General features: G+C 52.4%; 1 protein-coding gene across 1 annotated transcript; it reads left to right on the forward strand.

Annotated features, from left to right (window-relative positions):
- Positions 1–353: 353 nt before the first annotated feature.
- On the forward strand, positions 354–13,553 carry ARHGAP1 (Rho GTPase activating protein 1). Its single transcript, NM_001083367.1, has 12 exons — positions 354–489; positions 723–818; positions 6,670–6,757; positions 10,494–10,625; positions 11,023–11,109; positions 11,306–11,404; positions 11,784–11,891; positions 11,976–12,052; positions 12,270–12,347; positions 12,814–12,942; positions 13,132–13,235; positions 13,365–13,553. The coding sequence occupies exons 1-12, from the start codon at positions 357–359 to the stop codon at positions 13,551–13,553; spliced, it is 1,320 nt and encodes a 439-aa protein (NP_001076836.1). The 5' UTR covers positions 354–356.
- The last annotated feature ends 472 nt before the right edge of the window (positions 13,554–14,025 follow it).

Here is a 14,025-nt window from a genome sequence, read left to right on the forward strand (position 1 = left end):
CCCTTGCAGCTGGGCCTGCACAGAGCCTGTACCACATGGGCAGTGGGCAGCACAGGGCCTGGCACGGCTTGTCCCTATCCAGCTGGAGGACCTGAGGGCAGGCACTGAGCTGTGCCATCCTCTGCCCCAGCTGTCTTTTCTGGCAACATGCCTACACTGTGGAGAACCCAGGGCTACATGGAGCTCTTGGCAAGGATGAGAGGTGTTGAGGAACAGAAACAGGAGAGGAAAGAGTGAAAGCATGGGGGCTTGCTGTAGCAGTTACAAGGGGAAAGAGGGCATCCCTGACTTGCTTCACCTACCCCAGGTTTCTCCTCAGGTTCCGTGGAGTGACGCTGTGGGGGACAGGCTTGGTCATGGACCCGCTTTCAGAGCTGCAGGATGACCTGAACTTGGATGACACAAGCCAGGCTCTGAACCAGCTGAAGCTAGCCTCCATTGATGAGAAGAACTGGCCCTCAGACGAAATGCCCGACTTTCCCAAGTCAGGTGGGCACTTCTGGATCTCAGGCAGCCATATGTGCCTTAGAAGGGAAGATTCCCTTCCTCTTGAAGGGAGACCCCAGGAGAACAAGCAGGGCAAGCAGACCAGCCCCACGATGGGGCTGGGAGCACAAGTCCTACTGCGGGGGGGGCGGGGGGTTGTGGATCAAAGAGCATGAGTCTCAGGGAGACCACTGCCAGCCCCCCAGATTATCCCCTGACTTTTCGGTGTTCCTCAGATGACTCCAAAAGCAGCTCCCCAGAACCTGTTACACACCTGAAGTGGGATGACCCTTACTACGACATCGCCCGGCACCAGATTGTGGAGGTGGCAGGTGAGCACACCCAACATTGCATCTTTTACCTCCTGGTCTGCACTCATGGCTTCCAGAAGCCAGCCCCTCTTGCCATAGGGGAAGAAGCGGAAGGGAGAGGGGGCAGGAGCGGAGAGGGGTGGGTATGGACTCTGTAGTCTCACCCCTGATCCTGGGGCTCTTGAGCACCATTTTTAAAAATCACAGACTTGATTGTGATGACTGCTTGGTCTCTTCATCTGCAACCACATCCTGACCTATGACTCTGTTGTCTCTGTTGGCCGACGGTGTGTGGGAGGCAGTGTGACTTAGTGACTTTGAAGTTAGAAAGTGGCTTGATTTCCAGCTCTGCTCTCTGAACTCATTTCTTCCTCACGAGGTCACTGAAAGGATTACAATAGTGAATGTCTGTCAGGGCCTAGCTGAGAGCAAGAACATAGCTGGCCTTGAATAAGTGGACTTTGCCTGATATCAGCTTTTCTACCCCATGACTTACTGGGGACCAGGGAGGTACCAGTTCCTTTTGGAAGAAACCCTACCTCCAAGGAAGTCTGGAATAACAGAGCTTCCTTCCAGAAGTTAGGGGCCCCATGGCCCCCTGGAGGATCACCTTCCTGGCAGATGTGCTACCCTGCTGAGAGTGGGTAGGGAGCCCCCCTTGGGTCTTGGCCTCAGTGAGCTTCCACTCTTGCTCATAATGCGAGACCTAGTGCAGGGGAGGAAGCAAGGATATTGGTGACTGATTTCTGCCCTTAAGGTCCAATACTGCTGAAAGAGGAAATTAGAGTGGTAGGATGCTTTGTCTTTTCCCTAATGGTTGTCTGTCCCCACTTCTGAGGACAGACAACTGTAAGCTAGGGTGACAGCATGGCTGTGCTCTGAGGAATGGGGTGGGCAAAGGCGGCTGGGCAGCACTTGGCCCTGGAGCACAGTGGTGCTGGCTAAAGGGACCCTGGAGACTTCTGGCCATAGGGAAGCCACAGGGAACTCTCTCTCTCTCCTGAATTCTGGGCTCAGAGAGGGATGGGGCAATTGAAAGAGTTGCCTGTAATGTCAGAGATGTTTCCATGGCATTTGTGTTCCTGGTGCCTGCCCCTCATCTGAGTCAGGGGCCTTGGCTATGATTTCTTTCACCCCTGCAGAAGCAAGGTTGAGACTTCCTTCGTGGTCTGATCCTCACCTGGGCATAGGAGAGTCACCCAAAGATTCAGAACTTTCTATCCTCACTTCCAGAAATGGGCCTGATGGGGGCATTGGGGGGTTATCTGATGTGATGTAATGTAGTCTCTATCCTCCTGGCCTATGTGGCCAAGATACAAGGCAGAGCAGGGGGAACCCATCCCTATCCCGCACTGGGTGAGCCCTTTCCCCAATGCAAGCAGAGCTGCAATATGTTTCTGTTTCCCCAGGGTGTGATGAGCCTGAGGGGGCCCAGCCAGGTAGGTGTGTTCCTGGCTCTCTGTGCTTGGCCTCTGGGCTGTGGATCAAGAAGGGCTCTTGGTGGAGGCCACGTGGGGCCAGCTTAATTGCAGCCCCACTCCAGGGAGCTGGGAGCTGGTGGTATCTGGGAGCCGGAAGTAGCAAAGGGTTTATAAGAGGTTTGACGGGGTGGTGCTGTGTGGGGACACATCTAGATCCCAAAGGGAAAGGGGCTCTTGGGGATGGAGCTCATGTCTGGGGGTAGGGGTGGGGGCGCTGGCTGTGAGCCATGGCCTGTCCTCAGTTCTGGCTTGGGGCCCCTCTGATGGTGGTGGCCCCATGGCTTTGCCTCTCTGACTGCTGAGAAGAGTTTGCATTGGTGCCACCAGAGCAGGAGTCGTTTGATGAGACCATGGTGATGTCCTAGGAGGCCAGTTTCCCGGTATTGAAACTTGAGAAAGAGCCCATGTTGGAATGGAGGATGGGTTATGTCCCTAACTCCTCCGTAGCCTGTGTTCTCCATGCTGGTGGAAGCTGTCTGTCATGCTTCACAGTCAGATTTGACTCAGTCCAAAGGAGTTCTTTCCAGTGGTGTGCTGGTAAACGTTTAACAGTTGGCTCTCTGGAAAGGAAAAAAAAAAAAAGGCTATTATTTATTTGTAGCATTTGTAATTTCTACCACAGCAGATTTCAAGCACCACCATGATGTCAACTGGCTGCGGTATTCCTGACCATTTAACAATTTAACAAACGTGTAAGCCGGCTCCAGCATGGTGCCCCAGCCCCCACCTCCCATCTCCTTGGCCTGCTCTGCAGGTTGTGGGCGGGTGGTGGCTGGTCTGGCAGTTCCCAGAATGCCTGCTGGAGGACTGCACTGTTGCTGATTAACACCCAGGCCACCCTGGGAGCGTTCCTGATTGGTATCTGGGGAATGCAGAGGCTCCCTTCTCAGGCAGCTGTTCTTTTCCTGGTGCTTTCCACAAATGTCACATCTTCTCATCGAGCCCTCCTCCCCCAGGCTGCATCTGCTGGCAAATGCCAAGCCACCCAAGAACTTGAGCAATGGGACTCCACTCCAGGGAGGGGAGGTCAGGGGTTGACCCTCATCTTGTTCCTTGTCTGAGAGTCTTGCCATCCATCCCCTCACCAACCCTCCTTTTGCCCCCATCCCCGGTTCTGACTTAACGTGCATTTTTAGAAGACCTACTCAGGAGCAAGTCCCATGGTTCTTCAGTGAGGAAGAACACATTACCTCCTTCAGGGAGCACACAGTCCAGTAAAGTGGTTCTTAGAACTGGTCAAAAAAAAAAAAGAACTGGTCAGAGTCCTCTCTGAGAATATGAGCAAGTGGACCTCTTCTCCTAGGGTAAATGTGCATTTTGTAATGTAAATGTGCATTTTTGTTTGTAATATTTTTCATTTATCATCATGGCCTTCCTCGGTGGAGCCCTGGTTGAGAACTCAAAGTTTCCCGTTTATGGGGTGTTGAGGCCAGCTGAGCAATGGAGCCACGGGCCCCTGGCCCCTCCCTTCAATTGCTTACTTAACCAGTTACTAGCTCTTTAAATTCCAGAGCCCTGTGAGCTCAGACTTCCTGTCCTGCCCAAGTCCTCAAATCTGCCAGCCAATGAGGGCTGCCTCTATTGGAGGGTAAGATGAAAAGAAAAGAATAGTTTGGAATGCCCAATCCTCCTCCCTGCATTTTCCCCTAGTTCCAGGCCTTCCCTCTGCTTAGAGGGGAGTAGCCAGATGTTCCTCCCCTCATAGACTCATGGCAGAAGGCCCAGAGGTTTCTGAGGTTCCAGATTGTGCATGAGGCTGGATTGGCCAGACTGACCCTCTGTTCCTGCCCCGCCAGTCTTCCTTCTGCTTTCAGAGCCTATGGGAAGAGATCAGAACAGGCCTGAGAGCTACCCTCCTGGACTGGAGGGAACCCAGGCACCTTGGGGTCTAGACAAGGGTATGAAAGAAAGCAGGTGACATCTGTTCCTTCAAAATGGACCTGCTGCTGGATGAAGCTGCACCTTCTCAGATGTGCTTGCAGAGGCTTCTCTGCTCCTAAGTCTGGAGAAACTCTGTCCCAGCCGTTTGGGAAACTGTCTAGAACAGTCTCATAACCTAGATATCATTGTGAACAAACTCTGGAATAGAACCATGCATACCATGTAATGCTGACCTGTGACTTTGTGCAGGGTACCAACGTTTCTTGAATATCTGCCACATGCTGGGCTCTGGACCAGCATGAGAGTTTCCAAGATGGATGAGACACAATTCCTGCTTACAAGCCAGTTGAGGAGACAGGCACATAACCAGTTCTACAGAAGAGTCAAAATATCACAACAGAGCTGGGTGATGGTTCAAACAGGGAACCCTGGAAAGGGACAGCTAACCTCTCTGGGGGGAGGAGGAGAGGACACAGGCTTTTGGGAGGAGATTATGCCTGGAATGAGTCTTAAGGATTCTAAGGAGTTAGCCTGGAGGAGGATTGCAGAATTGTCTTGAGACTCTGGCGAGAGAAATACCAGAGGCCCTAAAGCTGCCTGATGTGGACTGGGTTGCAAGCCTATGTGTGTTGGAAGTGTGCATGGTATGATCCTGGAGAGTCCTGTGAGTCATTCCAAAGAACATCTACAGGGCAGGGGGCCCAGATTGTTTATCTGGGGTGAAGTTCAGGAAGAAAGGAGGATTCAAGGCAGGAGAATTGGGTGCAGGTAGGTGTTCATAGTTCTCTAAAGATGGTTGGAGGTTGGACATGGTAGTCAGACTGCTGGAATTGAGGTGCTAAATCAGGCCAAAGCATTGAGCCGTGCAGCCACCAGGGCCTGGGGCCATGCTGCCCTCGTTCCAGAAACCTCCTTCAGCTCCTCTGATGAGTCTTGCCCCAGCTCTGCAGAAAAGGGTCAGTCAGAGCCTTGGCAACCACTTTGGAAAAGTACTGACTCCTCGGTTAGGTCAATGACCGAGAAGCATCAAGATCGTGGTTTACTAAATATGGAGAAGGACACTCAGCAAGCCACTGGGGGGGAGAGTCCTTAGTCCTCAGAGGTAGATGGAGGACAGACTCTATGCATTTCATGGGTTGTGTAAGTATTTTCATTTGCCTCTGAAGCAGTGGGGATTAGGCAAGTGTGGTTTGGTGTCTCTGGAGAGGCGTGGAGATAAAGATGTAGGGAAGATTCCTGGGACATGGGTGAGTGGGGACCAGGCCTTGTCCTCACCAAGCTTTGTTTGGGGGTCCCTGATCTGTGGTGACCCTGGAAGAGCATCTTATCTTGGAGAGCAGTAGCGTATGTGTCAAGAGCTCCCTGCCTTCTTGACAAAGCCAAATGATCAGACCATCAGATAGTGACCAGTTTTGGATGAACACCCCTGAGTGATTACAGCCAAATGAGCATTTCCCCAGAGCATTACAAACTCCTCTGAACTCCATGTTCTTTAGGAAAGAAAAATGAGACCTGACCATTAAGTAGTCACACCCATGTCCTCCGTGGCCTTGGACTTGCTGAGAAGGTAGCATCAATAAGTTTTCCAAATACACGCTGCTCAGAGGGGGCACTTCTGGAATAAGCATGGGCTTTTAAAAATTTTTTTAAGTTATTATTTATTTATTCATGAGAGATACAGAGAGAGAGAGGCGGAGACACAAGCAGAGGGAGAAGCAGGCTCCATTCAGGGAGCCCCATGTGGGACTCGATCCTGGGACTCCGGGGCTGAAGGCAGGTGCTCAACCTGCTAAGCCACCCAGGTGTCCCAAGCATGGTCTTGCTTTGGTGGGTGTGACTCAGTTTTTTTAGTTAACCATTTTAAAATGTACAATCGGTGGTATTTAGTATATTCACAATGTTGTGCAGCCAGCACCTCTGTCTAGTCCCACGATTTCATCCATACCCTTGCCAGATCCCATAACCATAAGCAGCCATCCATAATCTCCCCTCTTCCCAGCAGCTGGCAACCACTAATTAGCTTTCTGCCTCTGTGGGTCTACCTTTTCTAGATAAGTCACATAAATGGAGTCATAAAATAGGCAGTCTTTTGGGTCTGGCTTTTTTCAGTTACATAATGTTCTCAAGGTTCATTCACAACGTAGCCATGGATCCGTAGGTACTTCATCCCTTGTTATGGCCACACAATGTTCCACTGCATGGATATACCATGTTTTCTTTATCCATTCACGCACTGATGGGCATGTGGGTGTTTCCACCAGGTGTGACTTTTTAAAAAATTATGTTATTTTTTTTAGACCCCAACTCAGTAGCCCTGAGAGCAACCTGTCCCTCTTTCTTCAGTGGCGCAGCCTTGAGTGCAGACAGCTGCCCAGAGGTATATCTGCTTCGGCCACTCTGGCCCCTGCACTGCATGGTACAGGTCTCTCAGCCTGGCACCCTTCAGTTCCTCACCCCACTTCTCTCGATGGATCTTCCACTCACTGTGCTCCATCTTTCTCCACACCTAGGAGATGACAAGTACGGGCGGAAGATCATTGTGTTTAGTGCCTGCCGAATGCCCCCGAGCCACCAGCTGGACCATAGCAAGCTCCTGGGGTGAGTACCCACAGGGAAGGTGGTGAGACCTGTGCCCAGATCCCCAGTACCTCCTCATGCCATTCTCTTTACCATCACTTCCAGCCCAGAGGTATCAAACTACCTCCCTCGGTGCCTCCCCTCTTCTTCCGGGGGGAGATATTTTACATCTTGGGGAGAACACCGAGCCAGGAGTCAGTCCTGATTTCTAATCCGAGAAACTGTAACCTTGGCAGGCGGCTTCATCTCTTTAAGCCACTTTTCCTGCAAAACACAGCCCTTCTTCCTAGGGGTGACACCCTGCACATGAACACGCTACTGAACACAGTAAGATACTGTCCATGTGTGAGGACTGATTATGATGATGTGGTGCTTCTGCTGTGGTTGCAATTGTTCATCATTTACATGGATAGTGTGCCAAATTTGGTACCACTGGCTTTTGTATCTATCTGGGTTCTGTTAGCAAATATACAACAGCTCTGGTTGGTCTGGAAATCCTTTTTTTTTTTTTTTTTTAAGATTTTATTTATTTATTCATGAGACACAGAGAGAAGGTAGAGGGAGAAGCAGGATCCCCGCAGGGAGCCTGATGCGGGACTTGATTCCGGAACTCTGGGATCATGCCCTGAGCCGAAGGCAGATGTTCAACCGCTGAGCCACCCAGGTTTCCCTGGTTGGTCTAGAAATCTGATGCCGGTCCGAAAGCTGATTGAAAGCAAGACTTTGACAGACCTTGTTCTTTTTTTAAAGATTTTATTTATTTCAGAGAGAGAGCAAGAGCCAAGAGCAGGGGGAGGAGCAGAAGGAGAGGGAAAAGCAGACTATATGCTGAATGTGGAGCCTGATATGGGGCTCCATCTCATGACCCTGAGATCATAACCTGAGCTGAAACCGAGAGTTGGCCACATAACCGACTGAGCCCCCTTGTGCCCCTGACAGATCCTGTTCTGATAAGCACTCATTATTGAGCCCCCGGTGGGCCCCCGGCACGGAGGTACAGGACCTCCATGGAGGCAGAGTCGTAACGAACTTCTGAGGTGTCTTGATGTGTGTCCAGTTACCATCTTGCAATTATTTCCTTGTCTCTTTAAAGCGTTTCCTGAAACTGAAAGTGTCTGCACTGCCCATACCAGCTCTTTGGGATCCAGAATGATTGTGTGTGTGTAGGGGCTGGTGAGAGGTCAGGGACAGGTCAGGGGGAAGGGCCTGAGTACAGAGTCTGCAGTCCTGGTGAGCCAGGCCTGAGGCTTTCCAGCCTTGTGTGACTTCTCTCTCAGGCTTTAGGAGCCCATCTCCTGCCGCCCCTTGGCCAGGCAGGCAGAGCCTTGTTCAGGCGCATCACGTGGCCCAGCCAGAAACAGGCCAGGCAGCTCAGCCTGAGGGTAGCTGAGTCACACACCCTACCCTCTGGTTTAACACAGCGTCTGAGTTGGCAGGTGACAGACTCCTGGCCAGATAATAGTGCGAGTGGGAGGAAGTCAGAGGAAGAAGATGGGAAAGCACCCAGTTTTCAGGAGAGAGCTTGCTGAGTGAGGCTGTACCATTTGGGGACTTCCTCCAACTTCTGGAAGCCCTCTACCATCCATCCTGTCTGTCCTCCATTCCTTCCTGGGTTGGGTCTCCCTGCCCCCACCCAGCCTGCAGGTCAGCGCTTTCAGTGTGGATCAGCCCCATGATCACAGCCTTGGCCTTTCCTGACTGTCCAGCCACATCTGGGGGGCTGAAAGAAAAAGCTTGGATTCAGAAGCCCAGTTAAACTTCATGGTGCCTCTACTAGCTATGTGTTTGGGGACAGGTTTCTTCTGAGCCCTATAAAAATAAGAATTGTGTTCACCTCCCGGGGTTGTTGTGAGCCTTAGGTAAGAGAATATACCTGAAATGCCATCGTATACACTAGTGAAGTATTACAGATTTCAAAGATTTAGAAAAACGATTTATAAGTAGTTATAAAGAAAAAATATAGACAATGATAAAAATCTCCCTAAACCTACCACCCAGAGAGAAAACCACTATTTTCGTGTATTTACCTATTTTTTTTTCTATAACTTAAAGAGATCTTTGTATAGTCACTTCTGTATCTTACATAACGTTACCTTCTGAGCACTAAACATTCTTCAAAAGACATCTTTTTAAAAACATATTATTGGCAGACATGTGTCCGGAAAAGTGAATTGTCATACTACTTGATGAATTTTTCAGAAACTGCATATACCCATGTCAGCCACACCCATAAGCCTCCCTTTGTTCATACAGCCACTACCCCAAGGGGTAACTGCTCTCCTGACACCTAACTTCACGGATGGGTTCTGTCTGCGGAAACATCCTGTGAGTTATTCTATTTATAGATGGCCTGTAATTTATTTAACCAATTCTCTACTTTTGGACAGTTATTAGCTTACTGCTCAAAAAAATCTTTTTTACATTATAAAACAGGCTGCAGTGAACAGCCTTCTACAAAAAATGCTTCTGTTCATTTCTGATTGTTCTGTTAGGGTAACTTCCTGGATATATTTGTACAGGGTCAAAGAGTATGAACATTTTTTTAGCTTCTGATAAACATCACTTTATTGCCTTCCAAAAGGCCATAACATCTAGCAAAGGAGGAGTGTGTTTTCACTACAATTTTTGCTATTTTATAGTTGCAAAAGCCCATCTTTCTATGTGACAGCTCTTTGCAAGCTGCAAAGTACTCAGTAGGTACAAGGGCTAGATTACCGTGTAGCAGTAAGGACTGGAACCACAGTAATAGTCCAGCATTTGACACTTCACATGGCTGCCTGTGTGGGCCGAGATCAGCATCCACGGACCATGATTGAGGATACCCTCTCTGGGTTAGGTCAGGCAGTATCTGAGCACTTACTCAAATCCTTGGATACCTTCCCACTTTCCCTCCTTCCCTACCTCCCCTCAGAGGTCCTTAGCATTCTTGGATGCCCAGCCTCCCAGCCTAGAGAAGTGTTGTGCTGGGGCCTGGGAGTGGTTGGCCAACCAGAAAGAACTTCCCCTGGACTCCTTTCCTGTCCTGGAGTTCTTGTCTGTTCCCTTCATACTTTCCCACCTCAGGCGGGCTCAACACTTCTGTATATGTGTGTTCAGGTGGCAGGTACTGCGTTGTGAACATAGGGAACTTGAGATGTGGCTCTTTTGTCCATGAAAGGTCCAGTGACTAGAGCAGGGATGGGGATCCTCTGGTCACCACGATCTTCTCTTTATGGCTTGTGTTGGGAGGTTGAGGTTGAGGTTCACCCTTTAGTCAAGGGTGAACTTTGGGGTTAGTTCATCTCCAGGCTTCACCACAAGCTCTGTGACTTTGGACAAGCACTTATTAATCTCTCTGAGCCTCACTGTACTGCCCTCATTTGTAAAGAGGGGACAATCTCAGCCCCAAATGTTATGGGGAAGGGCTCATCTTTGTACACAGACTGCTTGGCAGACAGACACGAAAAGCTAAATATCGATGAACGGTGATTGTCGTCATCATGGTTAACTCAGGGCAGTCCTGCAGGGAGTCTTACTCTCATTTTTCCTACAGGTATGAGAGAGGGCTCCAGTTCCAGTCCTGGTGTCCTGGTTTCTAGCCAGGGCTGTTTGTTACCATGCTTCTTCCTCTGCCCAGCGCAGCCACTACCCCGAACCTCCTCCATACAGCCTAGCCACAATAGGCAGCACAGGGGAGGGGCTGGTGGGCAGGCACAGGATCGAGGCAGGGGGCCCCTCCTGACTCGAGGGAGAGCTGAGCGGGGCTTTTCTCTTGTAGGTACCTGAAGCACACCCTGGACCAGTATGTAGAGAGTGACTACACGCTGCTCTACCTGCACCATGGCCTGACCAGCGACAACAAGCCCTCCCTCAGCTGGCTCCGGGACGCCTACCGCGAGTTTGACCGCAAGTGGGTTGGGGCCCAAGAGGGTTGGGGCCTGGGGGCAGGTGGCCCAGGAACCAGCAGCTCTGCCAGGGCCGGGGCTGCCCTCTGCTGGCTTGGGAGCTCGCTCCATGCCAGGGGGAGCCAGTTGCCCCCACCTGGGTAGAAGCAAAGAATCTGAAGTTGGAACATCCTGGGCTTAAATCCCAATGTCTGTACTTACTCACTCGGTGACCTTTCATGTTACTTAACCTTTCTAAACCTCTGTTTCCTCATCTGTAAAATGGGACAACCACGGCACTTCCCCAAGGACACAGATCAGAAAGACACTAAGAAAAAAAAAAAAAAAAGGAAAGACACTAAGAACCTCGCTCTGTGCCACTCCCACCACACCCACTGCTGGGTTCCTGTTCCCTCTCTGCAGGTACAAGAAGAATATTAAGGCCCTGTACATCGTGCACCCCACCATGTTCATCAAGACCCTGCTCATCCTCTTTAAGCCCATCATCAGGTGAGCGGGCTGATGGGGGAGGGCAGTGGTCTCCCCGTGCTTCCCTTGGAACTCTGAACCAGATACCTGAGGAGGCCAATCATCCCAGGGACAGGCCATTTGGGGGCTCTCCTGATCTCGGGGAGCTACTAAGGGCACGGTGGAAGCCTGCTGAAATGGGCCTACCACTGACCTGTGCCCTTTATTCTGCCGGCAGCTTCAAGTTTGGGCAGAAGATCTTCTATGTGAATTACCTGAGTGAGCTGAGTGAGCATGTGAAGCTGGAGCAACTGGGGATCCCTCGCCAAGTGCTCAAGTGAGGCGGGGGCAGGGACTGCATGGCAGGGACTGCATGTGCCCGCTGGGCACAGTGTACATATGTGTCAAGCTGGGGGGTGTGGGTAGAATGTGCCAACCAGGGGGAGAGGGAGCCTTGAGAACCCCGGGGTAAGCAGAGGAAGTGGAGGTAATGATGAAGAGACAGCGGACACGGTCAGAGAGAGTGGGTTCAGATCCTGTTTCTGTCACTTAAAGAGCTCTATGACTGCAGCTCTTCAGCCCTTTGTCGGGTATAAGGCGGGGACACTAGGAGGGTCGAGTGAAGTGACCATGTGCAACAGCACAGTCAGTGCTTGACAGACAAGGCAACTCCAAAGTCAGGTTGGGCTCCTGATCCTCCCATCTGCTCCCCCAAGGTATGATGACTTCCTCAAGTCCACACAGAAGAGCCCTGCCACGGCCCCCAAGCCCATGCCACCACGGCCCCCTCTGCCCAACCAGCAGTTCGGGGTCTCGCTGCAGCAGTGAGTATGGGAGAGGTGGGTGAGCCCGGCATGTGGGCACCGCAGAGGGCTGCAGACCCAGCTCACTGCCCTCGTTCCCAACAGCCTCCAGGAGAAGAACCCAGAGCAGGATCCGATCCCACTCGTGCTCCGGGAGACCATTGCCTACCTGCAGGCCCATGGTGAGTGCCAAGGCCGCTGGCCACAGGACCTCAAGGACCTGCCCCTTCCCCTTCAGCCCTGACCCTGACTCCCCTTTGGAACCTGCCGGGCAGGGCTGAGAGGCTTCACGTGCATCAGCGCCCACATCGACCCTGCCTGGCACCCTGAGACAGAGCAGGTCAGGGAGTCTATACACTGCCCTAGAGCTAAGACTCACCAGGCCCCACTGTTTCCCAGCTCTTACCACTGAGGGGATTTTCCGGAGGTCGGCCAACACTCAAGTTGTACGAGAAGTCCAGCAGAAGTACAACATGGGTGAGTGGTCTGGGGGGTGTGCCTGGCAGGGCCAGTATAGATCGTGTGTGTGTGTGGGGGATAGGGGCACGTATGGGACTGGGAGGGGCTTGTCTTCTGCTCCCCTATAAACAAGGGTCCCCTGTTCTGTTCCTGTCAGAGGTTCTGTGGCATTTGGTAGGATTACATGGGTCCCCCTCCTGCCTGGCTATCCCAGGCTTGCTGCCTCCTCTGTTAGGCTTCTGGGTCCCAGGTGGTTCAGGTTCATTCAGAGATGAGGGATAACTGTGGTGTGTGCTGGGGGGCCCCATTCTACCCAGTCCCCTCGTTACACAGGAAGAGGGAAGGCCTGTGTAAGAAGAGGCTCCGAGGGAGGAGAGGCTCATGCCATGGCTGCAGGCAATTGGGAAGTGGGGCTGCTTGGCCTCTAGATGGGCTGCTAGCCTCCAGGCTAGGCCCAGCTCCTCTCTCCCCTCTCCCCCCCCAGGGCTGCCGGTGGACTTCGACCAGTACAACGATTTGCACCTGCCAGCAGTCATCCTCAAGACCTTCCTCCGGGAGCTTCCTGAGCCCTTGCTCACCTTTGACCTCTACCCCCATGTGGTGGGCTTCCTCAGTGAGTGCCCCTTGCTTCCCTCCCCAGCTCTGTGCTTTTTCTGCTGAATTGGGGTCAGAGCTGGACTCAGAGCAGGCAGGTTTGGCCTGTCCTCCAAGGAAAGTCTGGTTGGGGTCTCCCCTCTGGCCTCCCCTCCCCTCTGTCGGCTCAGCTGTGGGCTGCCATAACCTGGGCCCCGGTCCCTTGCAGACATTGATGAGAGCCAGAGAGTGGAAGCAACACTGCAGGTGCTCCGGACGCTGCCTGAGGAGAACTACCAGGTGCTCCGTTTCCTCACTGCCTTCCTGGTGCAGGTGAGACCTTGGCCTCAGCCTCTGCTGTTCACCTGGAGAGGGCCAGGGGAGGAGCTGCCACCCCTGCTGCTCCCGGGTCTGGGAGGCGGGTCTGTGGGCCCTGCTAAGGCCCCCCGATTCTCTCCACAGATTTCTGCCCAGTCTGAGCTGAACAAGATGACCAACACTAACCTGGCTGTTGTCTTTGGCCCTAACCTGCTGTGGGCCAAGGATGCTGCCATCACCCTCAAGGCCATTAATCCCATCAACACGTTCACCAAGTTCCTTCTGGATCACCAAGGGGAATTATTCCGCAGCCCTGACTCCAGGGGGCTCTGAGTCCTGCCCTGCTGCCCCTTCTCTGAGAGCCCCGACTGGGACTCTTCCTCCTGGCCTCAGCCTTACAGGAGCCTGGGGCTCCCGCCCAGGAAGGGGCCATGAGGCCCTGGGAGCTGGAAGCTGGGGCCAGCCGACCGGGCAGCTCTTCCTCCCCTTCTGTCCAGCCCACCTCGCCAGCCCTGGAGGCCTCGCTATAACCACGGGACGTTTTTCTTGGCCTTATATTTCTCACTGCCTCCTTGGATCCCTGGCTCCTTGTCAGGCTCTGCAGAGCTGGCCTTGGCTCTTCCAGCGGGAAAAAGACTGGCCCCAGCAACTGCTTACCCACTTTCTCCTGCCTCTCTTTCCTGGCAACTACAGATGCCTAAATCACTGCCAGCTGGGCTGGTAGCTGGGGCTGGTCCTCCCCTTCCCGGCTGCTGGGGAATAAGCAGCTGAGCTGAGCTGGCCAGGGCTGGCCCTGCAGAAGCAC

The sequence above is a fragment of the Canis lupus genome, chromosome 18 (assembly GCF_011100685.1).
Source record: "Canis lupus familiaris isolate Mischka breed German Shepherd chromosome 18, alternate assembly UU_Cfam_GSD_1.0, whole genome shotgun sequence".
In the NCBI taxonomy this organism is placed as follows: domain Eukaryota; kingdom Metazoa; phylum Chordata; class Mammalia; order Carnivora; family Canidae; genus Canis; species Canis lupus.

What these genes read in the sequence shown, in the direction of transcription:
- ARHGAP1 (NM_001083367.1), top strand. Translation starts at nt 357, where the DNA reads ATGGACCCGCTTTCAGAGCTGCAGGATGACCTGAACTTGGATGACACA. An exon ending in CCAGATTGTGGAGGTGGCAG is followed by an intron (nt 819 to 6,669) that starts GTGAGCACACCC and finishes CTCCACACCTAG; the next exon opens with GAGATGACAAGTACGGGCGG. An exon ending in TGCCTACCTGCAGGCCCATG is followed by an intron (nt 12,053 to 12,269) that starts GTGAGTGCCAAG and finishes ACTGTTTCCCAG; the next exon opens with CTCTTACCACTGAGGGGATT.